This window comes from Mytilus galloprovincialis, chromosome 3 (genome assembly GCF_965363235.1).
Source record: "Mytilus galloprovincialis chromosome 3, xbMytGall1.hap1.1, whole genome shotgun sequence".
NCBI lineage: Eukaryota > Metazoa > Mollusca > Bivalvia > Mytilida > Mytilidae > Mytilus > Mytilus galloprovincialis.
This window is the reverse complement of record NC_134840.1, coordinates 22246927-22266914: the sequence shown is the minus strand read 5'-3', so window position 1 is coordinate 22266914 and position 19988 is coordinate 22246927. Positions and strand designations below refer to the sequence as shown.

Genomic DNA, 19988 nt, shown 5'->3' with positions numbered 1-19988 from the left:
ATATATATATATATATATATATATATATTGTTATCTATGATCGATTATTTGAAGAAAAAAAGCTTGAAATACATAAGATGTGAAAAAAAAGTAAATGAAATAATAACTAATACTTTGTTATTGTCTAGGAGACAATATGATATCTATAAAATTCAAACAAAATCAAATGACGATTTTCATACAAATATGGTCGGAAATTAATAATATAACAATTATAGCCTATTTATGAGGTCAATACAGGATATAACGACCCAAAGAAGTATATCAGTAGTGAATGCTGCAAGACGTCTTCAGCCATGAAAGACAAAATGCAAATATACAAACATAATGATAGATTTCGGATAGACTAATGTCTGAACAACATTTCAAGGGTGTTGTTTGGTCGATTTATAATACTTTTGATTTTCGGATTCAAGAGACCAAAAAGGGATCTTATCAAACATCCACCTTTGACTATAAAAAAAAGTGGCGAGTAAAAATCTGCCTATCAAAAACGTAGATGCCAAGACAGTAAAATTAAAGTTTGTCCATTTACAAGAACCCTTTGCAGAAAACGTAATTGACATTCAAGGGGTGAACATTCATTGTTCGCCATATAATACTCTGTAAAATTAACACGTTCCATTTAAAGAAATTGTACACAAATGTTACTAAAAGAACTGTTTCACTCTAACATTAGTTAATATAATACCTAGATATAATAATTATACGCCCGTCAAAATTTTGACGGGACGTATTATGTTATACAAATGTCTGGTATCCGTCCGTCTATCCGTCTGTCCGGCGTAAACATGTCGCACCGTAACTTGAGAACGACTTATCCACATTTCATGAAACTTATTACAGTTGTTTCTTATGATGATCAAATGATCTGTATACTTTTTGGTGAAAATAAGATTAAATTTTTTTGAGTTACGGCACTTTGTAACAGGGGGGTGTTTTTTTGACATGTCGCACCGTATACATGTATCAAAAACGATTTTTGATTATTGCTTAAAACTTTACACAATTCTTAGTTATATTAATCTTAAGATCTGTATACTTTTTGGTGATGATTCAAAATTTCATTTTTGAATTATTGAGTATTTTGTAAAAAAGGGAGAGGGGTCTTTTACATGTCGTGCCGTAACTCAAAAACGATTTATGATTATTGCTTAAAACTTTACACACTTCTTTGTTATACTAATCTAAACATCTGTATACTTTTTGGTGATGATTTAAAATTTTATTTTTCAGCTATTTAGTATTTTGTAAAAAAGGGGGAGGATTTTTTTACATGTCGCGCGTATCTCAAAAACAACTTATGATTTTTGCTTAAAACTTTACACACTTCTTTGTTATATTAATCTAACGATCTGTATACTTTTTGGTTTTGATTCAAAATTTTATTTTAGTGATATTTAGTTTTTTTGAAGAAAAAAAAAGAGGGGGATTTCATATGTTCCTCCGTATCTCAAAAACAATATATAGTTATTGCTTAAAACTTTCTCAGAAACTATTTATGATTATTGCATACAACTTTCACACAAGACGACGGGCGTATCATGCGCTCATGGCGCAGCTGTTTATTTTTATGTTAGTCACTTATCCAGTAACATGGTTGTTATTTTTCACTACAAATATCTGTATGTCTTTGGAGTTCATGATAGAAAAATGTTGAGATGGTAGGGATGCAACAAAGAGATAGACAATGGACAGACAATGCCATAGGCCAAAGAAAGTAGACAGACTAATTATATACAACAAAGTTCACAACCGTTAATTTATTTACATCGAAAGCCGGTGAAGAATTGGGATGTTACTGAAAATAAGACAGGAGTTTGTTACTGGTTCTTTCTCTAATAGAATAAACATAATCGAGTACATCTCGAGACAAAAGCAAACCAGGTGGACAAAACAAAAACTTTAAAATTTTCTTTGACGCTACTCTGCAAAGCACTTGCCATAAACTTTGAAAAAAAGATTGGTTGGTTTAGCTCGGACTCAACATGTAAGTTATATACAAAACATGATAAAACGTGGATAATGCTGAATAGTCCGCAGCCAATTACACAAGCCAATATATTCATATTATGATAGAACTTGAAAAAATTGTCTTAGGGGATGTCGTTGCAATTATATAGACTCCATTACCAGGTGATGAACACTAGCAGAATTATGTATAATAATTACTGCAGACTGTAATCGAGTTTACAAAGTAAAGAGTCGCAAGTCAAGTTTGCTTGTACGTTTTTAACTTGTGTAAATTTACATAACCTTATCTTTTCTGGTTTAATTATCAAACCTGAACTCTCTTTTTTGTGTTATATATAATAGCACTTCTATCGGGTCACGTTTTGGCAATTACCAAGAATGGACAAGATACAACAGGGATGAATACTGCCATACAAAAAGCCGTGATAGGATATCACTGATTTGATGACAGAAAAAAGATGCAATAATTAAGATTTCATTCCCAACCATATGTAAAAATAAAACATCTTCTGGAAGTGTTAATGCATCTGACAAGAATACATTAAGATAATTGTGAATCTTTAAACCAAATATTTTTACTTGCGAACGTGAGATCAACAGTTCATTAACCTCGGTATACATATATAAACGAAACTTCTCGATGTGTGACGAAATCTATAGGTAACCTACATCAGATTTCTATAATTAGTAATACAGTATGTCGTCATATCAATATAGTAAATCAATTGAGCAAACGAGTAATCCCATTCAAAATTTGTAGGTGATTGCTTGTTGTATTGAAGGATTCTCATCAGCCATTAGTTTTATATCATATTATTTGTGATAATTCATTGATTACTTTGTAAATTAACCTTATACACTAAGGACCATCAACAACTTAGTCATTTAAAACACGATCGGCTATCCTTACGTCAGTTTTTCTAAATATAGAACACTGTAAATCGATCGATACAAGGAAATCCTTGATTGCCAATCTAATAGGAGCTTGCATCAGCGGGTCAATCAGGTCAAAATTTTATAATATATTACCGCGAAACAAATATTATAGGCAACTTATACAACATAAAGAAATAAATGATGTCAGTCGTTAGAAGCTTATGTCGGTGTGGTTCGCAAAGTCATGGTTTAATAAAACAAATTGGATTGGTAAAACCTTTGATCAGGAATGTTGACAATGTGTCTCTTGTACAAGTAAGTGATAAAAAATATAATATAAAATACAAGTCGTCTTTTTAAAGCTTAATAAAACATTGTACACTAGATCTGAATCTTTTCATAGGAATTCCATGATATTAAGATTACCCCCGAAATATCTTTTGAACGCCTAAAATAATCGTATTATTTCGAATTTATTCAGTGTGATTGATTGATTGTATTGTTGCTTTCTTTACTTCCAGTGTCGAATATTCATGCATATATATCAAAATCAGAGATCGGCTATCGATCTATTCCTATTTTTTTCATCTTTTATTTTTTTTTATTTTGACATAAGAACAATACAATTGCGAATATTCCCCCATAAACTAATGTCGAAGATTTAGATTTGCCTTTTGCATCACAATAGCAATGTTAAATACAGTTCCTTCTTAGTTTTGTCGTGAATCTTGTCAGTGTTTATGACAATATGTGTCTTAATATGGTTGTTTGTTTGATGTTTTGTTTTGTTATTGATTATTTTCGTTGGTTTTGTTTAGGAAGAAGGAAATAAATGTTAAAACTACAGGGGGGAGGGGGAGGGGCATTGCCAAAATTACTTGCGTATACTAAGAGCGACTTTTGACTTGATCTTGTCTTTCGTTCATACTATACATTTGAGTTATATTTTATGGAGTATAGATTTCTATCTTGACAGTTAGTCATGGATAGATTTTTGTTTCATTTTAGATATGATGTTTTTTTTTTTAAATATCGCCTCTTGCTCGTTGATTCTAAAACGATTTCTTTTAATAATTTCTCTTCTCTCTTTTCTAAGGGACTCAGTGTTCGAAAGTTAGCAACTCAAAGGGAAGTGGACGATAATGTACAAAAATTCAAAGCGGGAAATTATGAAACAATTCCAGATCCCAAAAAGTTGCAGCACTTCAAGTAAGTTAAATTATTTCAAATGTGAAATCAATAATGTATGTGTAAATAAATGACAGTTCGTAAAATTTTAAAGTTTTTGAAAAACAACAAATGCATATTATTATACATGTAGGTTTTATACAATACACTTAACATCACTGCTTATGGTTTATCTATGTTTTTTTAAGTTTGTTCTATTTTTGTTTCTTTGAGAATTTACATTACTTTTAAAGCCTTTTTTTTTTATTTCATACTATAGATACTTAATCAGTTTATCTATGTTTAAAAAAAGATGGGTAGGTAATGGAACCCGTTTATTTCACTGAAATGCGTAATTTCAGATCACTGAATTATTGACAAAGTACTTGTTCTTGTAGGAAGAACGAAGATACGACATCAGCAGACCCTCCTCCAATCGGAACACACGCATTACCTCATCCAATATGGTAAGTTCAGTCTTTTTGGCTTTGATAAACCGCTATTGTATTTTCATAACACAAGTATTACAACCCTGTATATTTACCAACCAATTATAAGGAAATGTTAATATCTCCGGAACATTATGTATGACGTTAACTGTTGATCGATTTTCTAGGAGAAGATAATGTTTCAACTGTTTAATTTAAAATAATGTTAATAATATCGGTCTAACGAGCAAAACTATTGCAGTCAAAGCTGGAAAAATATAAGAAAACAGGATTCAATTTTCCTTAAAGCTCGAACCACAATAGGTTTAAATCATTTAAGAAGCAATGCTATCTACCAACGAACATACTAGCCATTACAAGTAATGAAACATCTGGGTAAAATCTCCCTTTATTTTTGAAATATTTTGCAGCCCAAACAGACCGAGTGTCGAGCAATTAGTATTCGTGATTCATTTTGTCAGAAAGTTGAATGGTCCCTGTCCGCAAATCAAGAAATCACTGATTGTAAAAAAATAAATAATTGATATGCACTATATGAATTAGTTTTGACAGGAAATATAAGGATGAACGTTTTCAAGTTAAATCCGCAAAGTCCGTCATACATCCACTATGTTAAGTGATAGTCACTATTTTTATATAATAGATTAATTGAATATTGTTTATGCTAATCATCCAACAGGACCTTGTGGGAAACTATAATTAAAACAAACAAAACATAAAAACCAGAAACAACCCACGCATGTAGTTCTCATAGAATGATCTGATGATAAGAGTTGTGTCTTTAGATAAAGATTAAAGTTACTCGTACTTAAAATGACAGAAACAAGCTCATTGGTCCTCACGCTTAACTTTTCATAGCGGTATAATTGTTTCTCCACTCTCGTAAATTTGACTTGTCTTGGGTCAGCCTTTTTTTAATAATAATTATCTGTATTGGTATTTTTATTATCTATTTATATGGAAATATAAAGACAACCATACAATATTCCTCTTCGAAAAAATATATCAGTCAAGATTGTTTTTGCTTGCTGTGAGTAGTAAAGAAAGCAGACAACAATATATCTTCATCGTTTTGTCATCACAGGTCTGAAGAAGAACTCCACAGTGTTGAGGTCACACACAAACCACCAGAGGGTATAGTTGACAGGGTAAGTATTTAATTTTACCAAAGAAAGTGACATATCAGATAATTTGCGATCGTTATGAATCATTATATTGGGTATTGAAGTTCATAAATGTTTTAAGGCTTCATTTCTGAAACTCAAAGTTATAAAAAAACACAAAAAACACATGCTTCCTAAGAATGCTACTTTTAGAACAAATAAAATTAACACAAACAAATAAGTCTTTAATTTAATCTCTTTTATTATACTGTGACCGGTTAAATTTTGAAAATTAAGACAACAATTTAAAAAGTAAAGAAAAAGATAAAGCATTATGCAATTAGAACTACTTATAATAATGGAAAATATTGCAGAGAACTGAGGTCTTGCAGAGTGAATTTTATTTTCTTTTTCTTTCCACTTTTATATTTCATAGATGGCCTACTACAGTGTAAAAGTTATGCGAAAGACCTTTGATACCCTGAGTGGTTTCAACAGAGGAGAAAGAAACGAACGTAGATGGGTTTTGTAAGTTTTTGATTTATAGTTTTGTTGTTTCTTGAGACAGAAAATAGTGATAGTTGTGAATGTTATAATATAAAGGGTAAACCCTTCCATATGACTAGAATTGCAGTGTACTCAGTGGCGGATCCAGAACTTTTCCTAAAGGGGGGGGGGGGGGGGGGGGGCGCTGACTGACCTAAGGGAGGCCCTCTCCAGTCATGCTTCAGTGATTCCCTATATAATCAACCAAATTTTTCCCACGAAAGGGGGGGGGGGGCGGGCCCCCAGGGCCCCCCTTGGATCCGCCTATGGTACTGTTGTAACATTTTACTGGACTATTATTTTTTTAAAGTCATGAATTGAAACGGCAGTATTTCCCGTTTTCCCACAAAATTACTAGCGTAAAACCATTTTGCATTATTATCTGAATGATAGAAAACAATTACGTGACAATATTATACACCGATCCTCTTTTGAAGAACAGGCTCTTATTCTGTCTTCTTAAATACACTGATTCCCTAAAGTTCTTGAAGAAAAGGGCAATCACCCCCAAAAACGAATTTCACAATGATTTTCAAATACGTTTTAATTGACATAAATTCTCAGTTGATTAAAGCATAAAACAAGTCTTTGAGCATATTCTAATGATTGTTGATGAGGTAAGAGCATAGTTGTAAATTGTTAATGAAGTTAAAGCAAATTGATATTTCTATTTGTATTTACAGACGGATATGTTTCCTAGAAACAGTTGCTGGTGTCCCGGGTATGGTGGCCGCCATGTTAAGACATTTAAGTTCTTTAAGACGAATGCAAAGAGATTATGGTTGGATCCATACACTTCTAGGTAAACTTTGTTACACGTTTTCTTTAGAAAATATGATAAGATGAATATCATCTGAAAAAAATAATGTGTCTATGACAACGTTAAAATTGAGAATGGAAATAATGAATATGGCAAAAGACAACAACACCGACCAGAAAAGGTCACAACAAATTTACACATATAAAGGTTTGTAAAAAGAATATTATGTTGCAATGTAATGTAAATATATATTTGTTCAGAATTCAGCCTTCTCGGTTCACAAATTATTTAATTAGATTAAAGTACGACCAGAAATATCGAGTCTATTTATATGGCCACTAGTCTAGTATTTTGTAAAAAAGTCCCATCTTTTTTAAGTACTTGGTTCCCTTATGACTAAATTCAGCCATACTTTTCGTTGTAGAAGAAGCAGAAAATGAAAGAATGCACCTCATGACAGCATTGCAGTTACGTCAACCCAGCAATTTATTTAGACTTTGTGTTGTCGGGGCACAAGGTAAATTGTTACTTTTATTTATATGATTATTCTATGATGCAATTTGTACCGTTTTCATCTAAACGTTAAGTTTTTTTTTATCTTCTTGTATCTTTCGCCTCTCCGTCTGTGAAGATTGATATCTGCATCTTTGTTTTTGATGGTAAACTTTGTATGTTTTTGAAGCCAAATAGCTGGAACCAAACCCAAAACTTCCTACAGACAAACACACTACCACGAGAACATGGAGTGTGATATGTTAAGTCTTGAATTCCACTGACCTAAAGACAATCACTGATTCTCTATTTTACAGTTTGAATGGTTAAGATTATTCACATCCGAAATGAGACATTACTCAATTCATAAGTAATTCAGTTTTTCTCGATATAAAATGTTCGTAATCTCACTTTTAAACATTATGTTTGTATTTTAGGTACATTCGTAACTATGTTTAGTTTAGCATACTTAATGAGTCCAAGATTTTGCCACCGATTTGTTGGATATTTGGAAGAAGAAGCAGTGGTAACATACTCCAAATGCTTACAGGTAAATCATGCACTTGTTTTGTTACAAAATACAATGTAGTTTAAATTAAAATTAGATATAACAGATGACAATGTCCATGTAGTTGTCTGGATTTACGATAGAGTCTGTTTATTTACGTTGCTAGTTCTCTTCATAAAACCTTTTCACATGAATGCATGTATGTTCATTTGTCCAGGCTTATTTCAAAGAAAATGTTATAATTGACAATGTCACAACAGTTTTCAACACCACTGAGCAGAGGCCGTAGACTAGAGATTACCGTGTGGCTTTCAACAATAAGCAAATCCCATACGTATGATAAGCTATAGTTTGACCCAGCATGACAGAATGTGAAACAATTTAAACGAGAAAAAACATTGATTTATGTTTATGCATTTATAAATTGTTATGTTAAAATTGCAGGACATACAGAAAGGTTCAATGCAGCATTGGAAGACACAGGCTGCACCAGAAATTGCAATTAGTTATTGGAAATTGCAGGTAAATATATTTAATTGCAATATTATGTATGTACAGGATAAAAAGGAAAGCATATATTTTCTTAGGCTCATATATTCTTTGAACATTTTAAATGTATCATGTATAACATTAGTATTCAAATTGGTGCGGCTGAATAATCAATTGAAATTTTAATTTTTGATAGATCTCAATATTTTGTAATTGCGTTGACAACGACGAAAGCATGTCAAGTTTCCACCCGTCCAAATGACCTTGGCTTAAATTATGTGGCTTTTATGAAAGGAAATAATGTTATATTTGGTCTGCAGCTTAATAATCTTGAGTTGTATTGTGTTGATAGCAATGTAAAGCTCTGCCGTGCAGCAACATCCAGTTTGCCGATAGTTATTGATATGATGCAATATCATTGTCTCTACATTGCAATTCGATTGTTATGATTTTTGTTTTGCACATTTATAATTGTTTTATTTTCTGTAAATAAGTATTTAGTCTTCATATACTTAATTGTAGGAGGACTCCACGATGTTGGATGTGATCCTTGCCATTCGTGCAGATGAGGCTCACCACAGGGTAGTCAATCACACTCTAGCTTCATTGAAGGAAGATGAATACAATCCATATAAACCAGGACAGTGAAAATAACAACCTTATCACACGATTCCAGTCATTCATCATATCGTGGGAAACAAGATTGCCTCAGACCAAAGCCCCATGCAAAATACAATTTGTACTTGTATCATTATACAACAATTACGCTTAGCGATGTGGTAGAGGTGATTTATTTACAATCAATTGAGTGAAACATCAAACAAATGATGAGTTCCAGGGAGGAACATGGTCGTTTGTGAGAGTTGATGGTATATAACGGATTTCAGGGTGCAGTCATATAATAATTAAAAGATACGACCGTACAAGAAAGAGAGCCATTCATAAAGGATTTTTCCTATGGAGATGTGTTCGACACAAAACAAGATATGAAGTACTATCTAAATCTTTCATTGGGAGTTTTATCCTAATTTTCAATCATTTATATCCCTTGTTCATTTTTTTAACTATAAACTTGAATCTCCGACTCAAAATATATGTTTTATAGTATAGTTGTTGCATTTTTACATAAAAAAGCAGAAAACATAGTTGTTATTATATTTAGCAATTACTTAATGCTATAATTAATGAAAACAAGTACACGTCACATTTATGTTGATTTGAAGCAAATATAATGTTATGACAGGAATAAACACTTTTTGCATTCGTCCGAAGCTCTTTTCTGGATTTAGCTTCAACAGCAACACTCAAACCTTGACATTTGAAACCAAGGGATGTTTAAATACATTGTAACGTTTATAGGAGTTGTACGGACCAAAAAGAAACCACACTAGTATCCAAATTAATAAGGAATGATGCATGATGATCACAATTTGATATCTTTACAAATGTCTGAAAATGCATTACTTTTCTCCGATTATACTGAAAGATTGAAATACAACTTAAAATAAATTCTCGATTACAAAAACATTTCTCAGACATAATATTTCCAGGGACTAAAAATCGACAGGAGTAAAAAAATGTTAGATTTTTAACCAATATTGTATGATATACTAAGCGATATACTAATCTGGTTTACAATCTATAATAGCGAACCATTTCCAGTGTACACTGTTACATTCATAACTGCCCAATATCAAATAGGTATATTTTTTAAAATTAAATCTCGTATAATTTAATATTCAAAGAGAGACAACCACACTCAGTTTGGCAAGCAATGTTTTATTATATCTTGCAAAGATTTCTTATAAATCATCAGGGGTGGTGTTCTCGAAGCTATCTTAGGGGTAGAACGTGTCCTACATTTTGGTAAGTCCATCTTATGACATGTATTTGTCCTAAGTCGTGTTCTCGAAGCTCTCTTAATTCGTGATATATCGCAGTTTTCGTCCTAACTTTAGGACACCTAATTAGGTGTCTTAGGATCATCCTATCTTCGTCCTAACATAACAAAGTTTGGATTTCGCTTTTTGTTCATTTTTTTACCTGAAGATTAACATGAAATGAATTGCACAATCGGTTTTGACTCGTATATATATATAAATAATGCATGATTTTAAACTCTGAACTTCGTTTTTACGATAACACTACCAATTCAGTTCTCATTTGAAAACATATTGTTTTCTAGTTTAAATTACAATCCTCTTTGATATAATTTTAGTATTACATTTAAAATCATGGATTTATTCTGTACATGTTATTATAAAATTCGTAAACAATTTTATTTATTGGTTTTGTCATTAATAAATGTTTTATCAAAAATTACCTTAACGATTTAAAATTTCGACTTATTTTTTTTTATAGGATATGTTTATAACGTCCTAAAATAAGATACGTCTGAAATAGCTTCGAGACACAACTTAAGAGTGTCATAAATTGATCCTAAGTCCATCCTAACATTGGTCTTATCTATGACTTGGGGCGAATCTTAGGATACTTTCGAGAACACCACTCCAGTAGTTTAATTCCCATAACAAGTTGTCAATTCTTTTTACAATACTATCAATTGCAAAATAGCTTTGATGGTGCAATTCATTGTCGAATTGCTTTAAGACAAAATACTTAGTTTTATTTTTCGATACTTTTTTGTTTCGGATTTGTATCTGTATTTCATATTTGATAAACAAAATTTGCGCTTTTTATTTAAAATTTCAAAGATTTTGTTTGTAATATATTAAATCAATTTAGCAAGACTAACAGCTACTCAATTTGCAGATCAACAAATGTAACAATCCAGAGGTACTATATGTCTGACGAGTAAACATTTTAAGATAAAAAAAAAAAAAAAGTTTAATACACATTTATGAAAAATTTAAATAATTACGAGGATATTATTTAAAGTTTAATTTTAACCTGGAGACAGAAAATCATGTACATTTCCCAGAAATATTGTCCTTGTTTATATACCAAGTCGTTTTTTCGTAGAGTTAGAAAAAACGAACAATATTTCATAACTGTCGAGTGTACAAATTAACTCATAATAACTTAAAATATATTGTGTAAAATTTGTTAATATCTCATTTTCAACAACAACAAACTACATTGTTTATGTTTGTACATCACATCACATAAATGCTTGATGAATTTAATAGGTATTGATTATTCATTTGAAACTCAAAATATACCCCACGATGTTACTTTGGAATTTCAACCAAAGATGAAGATCTGAATTTTCTATCTCTGTGGATACCTAATCTACATAAGTGTCGGTATATTGCTGGATCTTTCAAGTGCTCCAGGAATCCTCTTTCTTAATTATTAGCATCAATTTTATCCCCAATCAAAGACAGGATTCAAAGTTATTGTGCAACCACATATTCTTGAAATGGCGTGAATCAGACGTGTATACCAAAAAAATCCGATGACATTTTAGAGAGCATACTATCTAAGACTCTTTCATCTTGCAATATTATTAAAAAAAAATAACTGTTCTATACTTTACACAAGTATTCCCCTATCCAAACTAAAAGACAAATTGAAAGAGTTGATCCTGCTTTATTTCATTACAAAATAAAAGCCAACGTAGATACATCTTACTTTGTAAAACATCACTCTGATTCAAACAAAGTATTCTTGGAAACTGACACTAGGAAGGTGATTGATTTCTTGATTGACAACATATGTGTTACATTTGGAGAACGTGTGTTCCAATAAACAATCGGCATTCAACTGTGCCCCTCTTCCTGTTGCCTTGTTTCTTTATTCACAGGAGGCTGATATCATATAAGAACTTCTATTTCTTAGGAAGATAGAAAACAAATTAGCAGTTATCCATTCGTTTTTTTGTTTTTTTTTGTTTTAGCTTTTGATTTTGCCATTTGATTAAGGACTTTCCGTTTCGAATTTTTTGGGTTATTTTACCTTTACTTACTTACCGCTATAAAGAAGAAGTTCTCTCATTCAATAAAATCACAATTTGTAGACTTTGTTGAATGCATCTATCCCATCGAACTTGAGATGAAGGATATAACAGATACAGTTAAGTCTGCCTCATATTTTGACTTACATCTAGAAATTGACAATCCAGGTTGATTGAAAGCAAAGTTTTACGACAAAAAAGGTGATATCAGCTTTTTAATTGTAAACTCTCCGTTTCTATGTAGCAACAGTGAAATCAACGCCTGTATACGAAGTATATATCTCCCAGTTGATACGATATTCCAGGGCTTGTATTTCCTATCATGATTTCCTTGATAGAGGGTTGCTACTCAAAAAGAAGCTATACAACCAAAATTTCCAAGTGGTACAGTTGAAATTATCCCTTCGTTTATTTTACGGACGCCATAATGAGTTGGTTGATCGTTATGGAATATCTGTTCACAGATGATAGCGGATACGTACCTAATGTCTTAAATACAAGCTCTTCCCCTTTTCCAGAATGTGACCTACCAGATTAGACTTATTACCGGGTTTTTACCATGACGAGCAACACGACGGGTGTCACTAATAGAGTAAAACCTGCATACTCTTACGGAGCACCTGAGAGCCCCAGTTTTTTGTGCGGTTTGTGTTCCCAAGTCTTTAGTTTTCTATGTTGTGCTGTGTGTACTATTGTTTGTTTTTTTAGCCATGGCTTTGTGAGTTTATTTTCGAATTATGAGTTTGAATGTCGCATTGGTACCTGTCCCATATCTTTTTCAGTGTCTATAATTTTCCGTGATTTATTTATACAAAAGGTTAATTTGTTCGATGCACATAACTAATTCTCATGTTTTCCATCCAACCATTCCAAAAATATCAAAGTATATCTAAAGTAAAGTGTAAATGATAGACATCAGAATAACACCATCTACCAGTTGATTTGATAAGGCTTACATTATGTCATGTAAAGGAAGTATTTTATTTTTTATTCAAAGGGTTGTCCATTTTAGTCCCTATGTTCCACATATTTTTTTCCTATTTCAACCGTCTGTAAAGTTTTGAAAAATACAGAAAGTTAAATATTGATAGTGTATACTAAAGAACAATGATGACCGTTCGCAAAAGTATACGGCGACGGTGACGTCGACGACGATGATGAATTATAGTAACAAAGACTTGAACAATAACCTGATAATCAATATTACCAGTATTGTGTTTTCGTGATAACGAAAATAAAACGTCTTTGATGCCTTAAGACGTAAATTGGCATATGCATTTAGTCAATAATGCCATGACTGAATAATCTAGTTCAAGTGCATCACAGGCGGCATAATATTTACATTACGCGAATTAATTTCATTTTTATGGTTATCCAAATACAGGACAATCATATTTCATTTATTCTAAATGTCAGAATTCAGGTGTATGAGTTGCAAAACTAATATCTATAATTCAGATTCAAAGAAGGTACGAAAGACTAATATTTTGGCACCTTGAAATCGTAAATCAAAAACTATCATCAATCTACCAAAATATTAATCTCCATGTGTTCATAAATATGTCCGACATAAGAATTTAAATCTTGAATATTGTCCTGCATAGAGGCATTTTAAAAGGCCTCATAACAACAAAACCTACCAAAAAGTAGCATAATTTTGAGATATTATCATTGATACATAGATCTATATGTGCAACAACTTTACCCAAAACTACATTTTGCTTCAAATTGCATTTTAATTTTACATACCGTCATTGTGTTATTGTGCTATTGCAAATTTTGTAATCTGTCTTTCATTTTTTGTAATGGACTTAGTTGCCTATATGACTTTTTGTGCTTCTTTGTTACATATTTGTTTGGTTTTATAGGGATCAAGATTATAACACAAGGTTGACTGCTGTACCCTTATTTGTAATATTTTTACCTATTATGTCTGTTTGTTTTGTTCACACATCGTTGTCAATACAAAAAAAAATAATACAATTTGATGCAAATGTGATTCAAGTGAGCGGTTTAGCTTGTTATGAAACCAGGTTTAATCCACCATTTTCTACATAAGTAAATGCCTTTACCAAGTCAGGAATATGACAGTGGTTATCTATTCGTTTGCTGTGATTGAGCTTTCAATTTTGCCATTTGATTAGGGAATTTCCGTTGGGAATTTCCTCGGAGTTCAGTTTTTTTGTGATTTTTCTTGTTAGTAAGATATAAATGGGTGAAAACATATGGGGTAAAGTTATAGTTTATATATATTCTGACCAATACCGTGCGCGAAATTATCATTTAATACATATGATACGTACATTTCGACATTTTTGTACGCTCTGTAGTGATATCACAAGTGACCTTCCTGCACTTGTGACCAGATTTTATTAACCTGTTCATTGTCTTTATTTATAAATACAGTTCACATGATTCTGAAATAATTGGACTAGTTTAATTTTTTTTATTTGGTAAATAGGAATGAATGTTATGGCCAGTATTTGCCATCAAATCCCTTATAATTTTGTTAATTCCATGAATAATTGAATAGTATGGCTACAATCAGGATAGCTGAGTGCATTTACGGGAGTTGTTAAGAGAATGAAAATTAAATTGACATTGTATGGCTGTAATAAAACAAATAACAAAATGAATACTAGCATTTAACTCAATCAATGTCCATCTGGTATCTTTCATTCCTCTTTTACAAGTCAATTAATTTGTTTATGACATTTAAAAGGGTATAATTAGATAGATACCATATAAATTTGAATTGAAGTATACTTAATTCAAGCCTTTACAATCTTATGTGATTGAGTAAAAAAAAAGTCAACCTTTTTTCAATTATTTTCCAGAAATTTTAATGTATGTAGTATGACATGACTGTTTCATTGTTTCTGCTTCAACGGCCTCGCATGGCGCTAACTATCTCATCTCAATTAAAACGTTTTGCTGGTGCATTTTCACATTATATGGACTTCATTAACAAGGGTGTTCACCATACCAAACAACTACCAATAGAGTAACAAAGAAAACTACTTGCAATCGATACTATAATCATCACGAATTGGTTGACCGATGAAATGTGTCGGTGTCTCAACTCACCGACGACATGTTTTCGCGGGCTTTGATCTTTAGATACTGATCTGTAATTTTACCGATTGTGACAGTTTGACTGGGCATGGCGGGAGAATTGTGCTTAACACCAGGGTTTGGAGTTCATGCCATTTTATCAGTTTATAATTGTTGTCTTGAAATTCTATTCCTAATCAATTGACGAGATTTGAACATCGGTAAACTACATTCGCCTTAATTAACAAGATTTATTTTATCTGTTTTGATACGAAGATAATTTTAATCAGTTTACAATTCATACAGAAATAAGTGTCCTCTGTAGTGGTGGTATATGTTTTTTAATGTAGTAGGATTTACCCTTCTATCTCATTACAATCGCACACGAGCACATACTGAATAAATGAAAAAACCACGTTTTCACACATTGTACAACGGTATACTTCTATTGCTTTCCTGTCATTTATTCGAATTCTTTCCTTTTCAGCGTTTTCTTGAAAAATATGTGTAGTTATACTTAAAAATTTAATTTTAAGGCAGATATGTTTTGGACATTTTTTATCATGATCTTGTTGATCTTTTCCTTTTATATAAGTATACATCTTTTCTACATTTCTTTTCCCCCTGCTATTTCATTGTTAACCTAAAATCTTTTGTTAGCTATTTTTGGCGTGTTTCTTTGTCCTATATGTTCTCCCATTTATTTGTATTGTAGTCCTATCATTTAATGTTGTCATTTTAATTGTATATTTAAAATTGCCATACAAGCGGGACGTTTGGCATGCCACAAAACAAGGTTCAACCCACCATTTTTATTGAAATGTCCTGTACCAAGTCAGGAAAATGGCCATTGTTATATTATAGTTCGTTTCTGTTTGTGTTACAATTTATTGTTGTGTTTCTGTTGTGTCGTAGTTCTCTTATATTTGATGTGTTTGTTTCCCCCAGTTTTTTATTTGTAACCCGGCTTTGTTTTTTTTTTCTCAATCGATTTATGAATTACGAACAGCGGTATACTACTGTTGCCTTTATTTAGAATACTTTATAAACCAAACAAAGTCTGTAATCATAGTTTTGGATATCGCAACACAACACCAAGTTGAGATTGGTTCGCTTACAAACATATTTTGCGTTTGCCTACATAGCAAAGGCCTGGGATCGAGGGGTTGTCGTTTATTAAAGCAGTTTTAGTCAGACTCCTTTGAATTTCTCAAACTTTGCCAGTCTCGAGATTGGTATAGCTTACTATACGATTTGAGTGTTGCTCGTATAAAATAACATGTTGTTACTTTAATAATTATCTGCATGCAAAGTGAAAAACAAAAAACAAACCATAATGTTATCGGCATTCGTTTAAATCAAAGTGAATTCAGTGCTATTATGAATTCAACCTATACATGTATTATCTTGATTAAACAAGAGTTTTATAAGGTAGAATAAAAATGTCGCAAGAGTTGATTTAAGTGGATTCTATATTCGTCCTTTTTCTTATCTTTTCCAATTAAGACGGAAAGTTATTGTCATTTGTTTTTATTTGTAACAATTATTGCAAGACATTTTCCTTTTACGTTAAAACGTTGTATATTTATTGACAAATACATACATAAAATTCTTATATTTGTCTCATTACGATAGTTTCAAGATTCACATGTTCATGGACACGATATAATTATACACGGATTGTACAGATATAAAACTACTATGCAATTAAAAGGATTTTACGATTTATGCCTTCCTTTACCTTGGTGATGGTATGGAAAAATATAAGACAATTGATTTGTTTTATGTTCTGTTATAATAATTACATACATGTACCATGCTAACGTACCATAAGGTTTTTAATGGTGTGTTACATGCAAGCTTTCATCCAAGTTTCATGCAAATAAGTGATTTATAACTTCGTGTTTTCATATTTACCTGAAATGTTGTAGAATTTTAAAAAATGTTAACAAAAAAAAATGTACGTTCATTTTTATGATTTTAATGTTTACTGTATACAAAAAAGAAACAGAAAAATAATATCGAAATACAATATAGCGCTATGTTTCGACTAAAGCAGTTCAATTTTCATCATTTTGATTAGTTAATAATTTACATTAACTCTGGTGTAATGTTATACTCTATTTTTATTATAAATAGTAGACAAACACATATTGATATCAAGGATGTAATATATTGTTAATATAAAACTTCCAAGGTTAAACCAATCACTCCACATAATAAAGCTGTTTGGATCCGTTTGCAACTCCATTCATAGTCAAGCAAGACATATACTACTCTTAGATGAAACACATTGATAATCGCATTAATACATTCGTTATCAGCACGCGTTCGTCGTTATTCGTTATTTCACTATTAATTCAGTAGGCTTTTCTCTTTCCTCTATATTGTAACAGTATTTCATTTCAAAATATATTGTCAGTTATAGTGTTACAATTGCAAAAACATAGAAAAACCTACATTTGTGCTTCGATAGCATAAATTATATAGGTGTGTAATAGTACTGAAAGATGAAATAGTCTTAGATTGTATGTACACTAACATATCTTTGGATAGTTTTAGTATCAAACACGTCTATAAAACACATAGGTTCACAATGACTTTTGAGCCATCCTTTGAAAGCTGTTAAACGCGGTGCTATTGATTCAAAAGCCCTTTTATCTAAAGTATTTTCTGAAACAAATTACAGTCTTTAAGTATAAACTAATTTTCTTTAAATCTTAAAATTAACAATCCCTTCAATTTTCCTGTCCCCTTTTCATTATTGTCTGAGAAAACAACAATTTGAAAAAAATCTCCCCATCTGACATGTACAAGGGACACACTAGACGCTAAGGTAGCGAAATATGTTACATTGTAGGTTATTTTCATATCGTTCCACTTTTAATAAATATAAACACATGTTATTGCATGTTTGTACTTGTTATATTTCTACAGAAAATTACTTTAAACCATTGGGAGAGGTGTATCTAACAGCTACCATTTATTTGTTTCATTTTTTTATTATTTTATCCGGATATGTACCTCTCAATCAAGGTCAATATGTTTGTTTTATATTTACGAATAGAGAATTCTTATGACTTTTTAGACTTTAATTTGATGGATATATCGAAATATCTTATTACACTGGTTTACATGTTTGCCAATTTACATACATCATTATAGCCATCTTGTCTTTGAAATCCGATAAACGAATCTTATGAAATAGGAATTTGTAACATCAAATAAGTGTGAGCAATAATTAAAAATAATTATCCAGATTCTGGATCAAGGATCTAACAAGGCAGCAGTAACGTTGGTAGCAATGTGTGTGTAAAGTTCATTTGTAGAAACATGTCTTTGAAGTTAGATTCATAACAAACCTGACATAGTTTTATAATATAGTTAATTGCTACCTCAGTTTTATATTAATAAGAATTAAAATGTGCTTTGTTATTAAATGCAATATCAGTATTTAGTTCAAATATATAATCTTAAATTAATCCTAATTCTAATGACGTCATTTTTTCGTCATTTTTCATTTTTTGATGCTCTGTTTTACTAATTCTAATGACGTCATTTTTTCGTCATTTTTCAGTTTCAAATAGGACGTCACTTGGCGTAGAGGTTTAAACGTATTCGGATGTGTCTACTTTTGTGTTTCAAATGTCTGGTTATGTAAATGTATTTCAGTTGTTTCCTGTAATTAGTTAATACTTCAGCTTTATCATGTACATCTTTTGAATATTCATTTTATTAAATTTACTGTTTGCAAAAGTATAAATTACTCTAAATTATAGGGATTTTCTGGTAACTTAACGGAAAACCCTTGCCGTTTTTGGCACAACCTTTTTGATCTTTTGGTCCTCGATGCTGTTCAACTTTGTACTCGTTTCGGCTTTCAAACTTTTGTATCTGTGCGTCACACATAGGTCTTGTGTGGACAAAATACACTTCTGGCGTATTAAAATTTTAAACTTGTTGCCTTTTGTTGGCTGTTGTTCGTGTGATTCTTTGTCAATTGTGTTCTCCAATTTATTTATATTGTAGTCCTGTGTTGTCATTTTGATGTTATATTTCATATGGCCATAAAAGTGCGAGGTTTGGCATGCCACAAAACCAGGTTCAACCCACCATTTTTTCCTTTAAAAATGCCCTGTACCAAGTCAGGAATATGGTCATTGTTATATTATAGTTCGTTTCTGTGTGTATTACATTATAACGTTGTGTCGTTTGTTTTCTCTTATTTTTGAGTGTAAATTCACATTGCGATAAGACGTGTCACGGTACTTGTCTATCCCAAATTCATGTATTTGGTTTTGATGTTATATATATATGTTATATTTGTTATTCTCGTGGGATTTTGTCTATATGTGTTACATTTTAGTGTTATGTCGTTGTTCTCCTCTTATATTTAATGCGTTTCCCTCGGTTTTAGTTTGTTATCCCGATTTTGTTTTTTGTCCATGGATTTATGAGTTTTGAACAGCGGTATACTACTGTTGCCTTTATTTCTGTCTATAAATGTAAGACATGACTGAATTAATATTATACTATCAGTTTTCATCAAATATATTTCGCATGATAAACAAAGAAAATATAAGAAAGCTATTATTCTAACTTTCACAGGCAACAGTTGACCTCAGTATAACCTTTTGTTTGTTACCAGTAAGAT

At 31.4% G+C, this 19988-nt stretch overlaps 1 protein-coding gene across 1 annotated transcript; it reads left to right on the top strand.

Annotated features, from left to right (window-relative positions):
- The first annotated feature begins 2947 nt into the window (after window positions 1-2947).
- Window positions 2948-9509, top strand: LOC143067428 (uncharacterized). Its single transcript, XM_076240690.1, has 10 exons — window positions 2948-3165; window positions 3947-4059; window positions 4416-4484; window positions 5551-5614; window positions 6006-6097; window positions 6799-6917; window positions 7300-7392; window positions 7805-7917; window positions 8320-8397; window positions 8887-9509. The coding sequence occupies exons 1-10, from the start codon at window positions 3049-3051 to the stop codon at window positions 9010-9012; spliced, it is 984 nt and encodes a 327-aa protein (XP_076096805.1). The 5' UTR covers window positions 2948-3048; the 3' UTR covers window positions 9013-9509.
- The last annotated feature ends 10479 nt before the right edge of the window (window positions 9510-19988 follow it).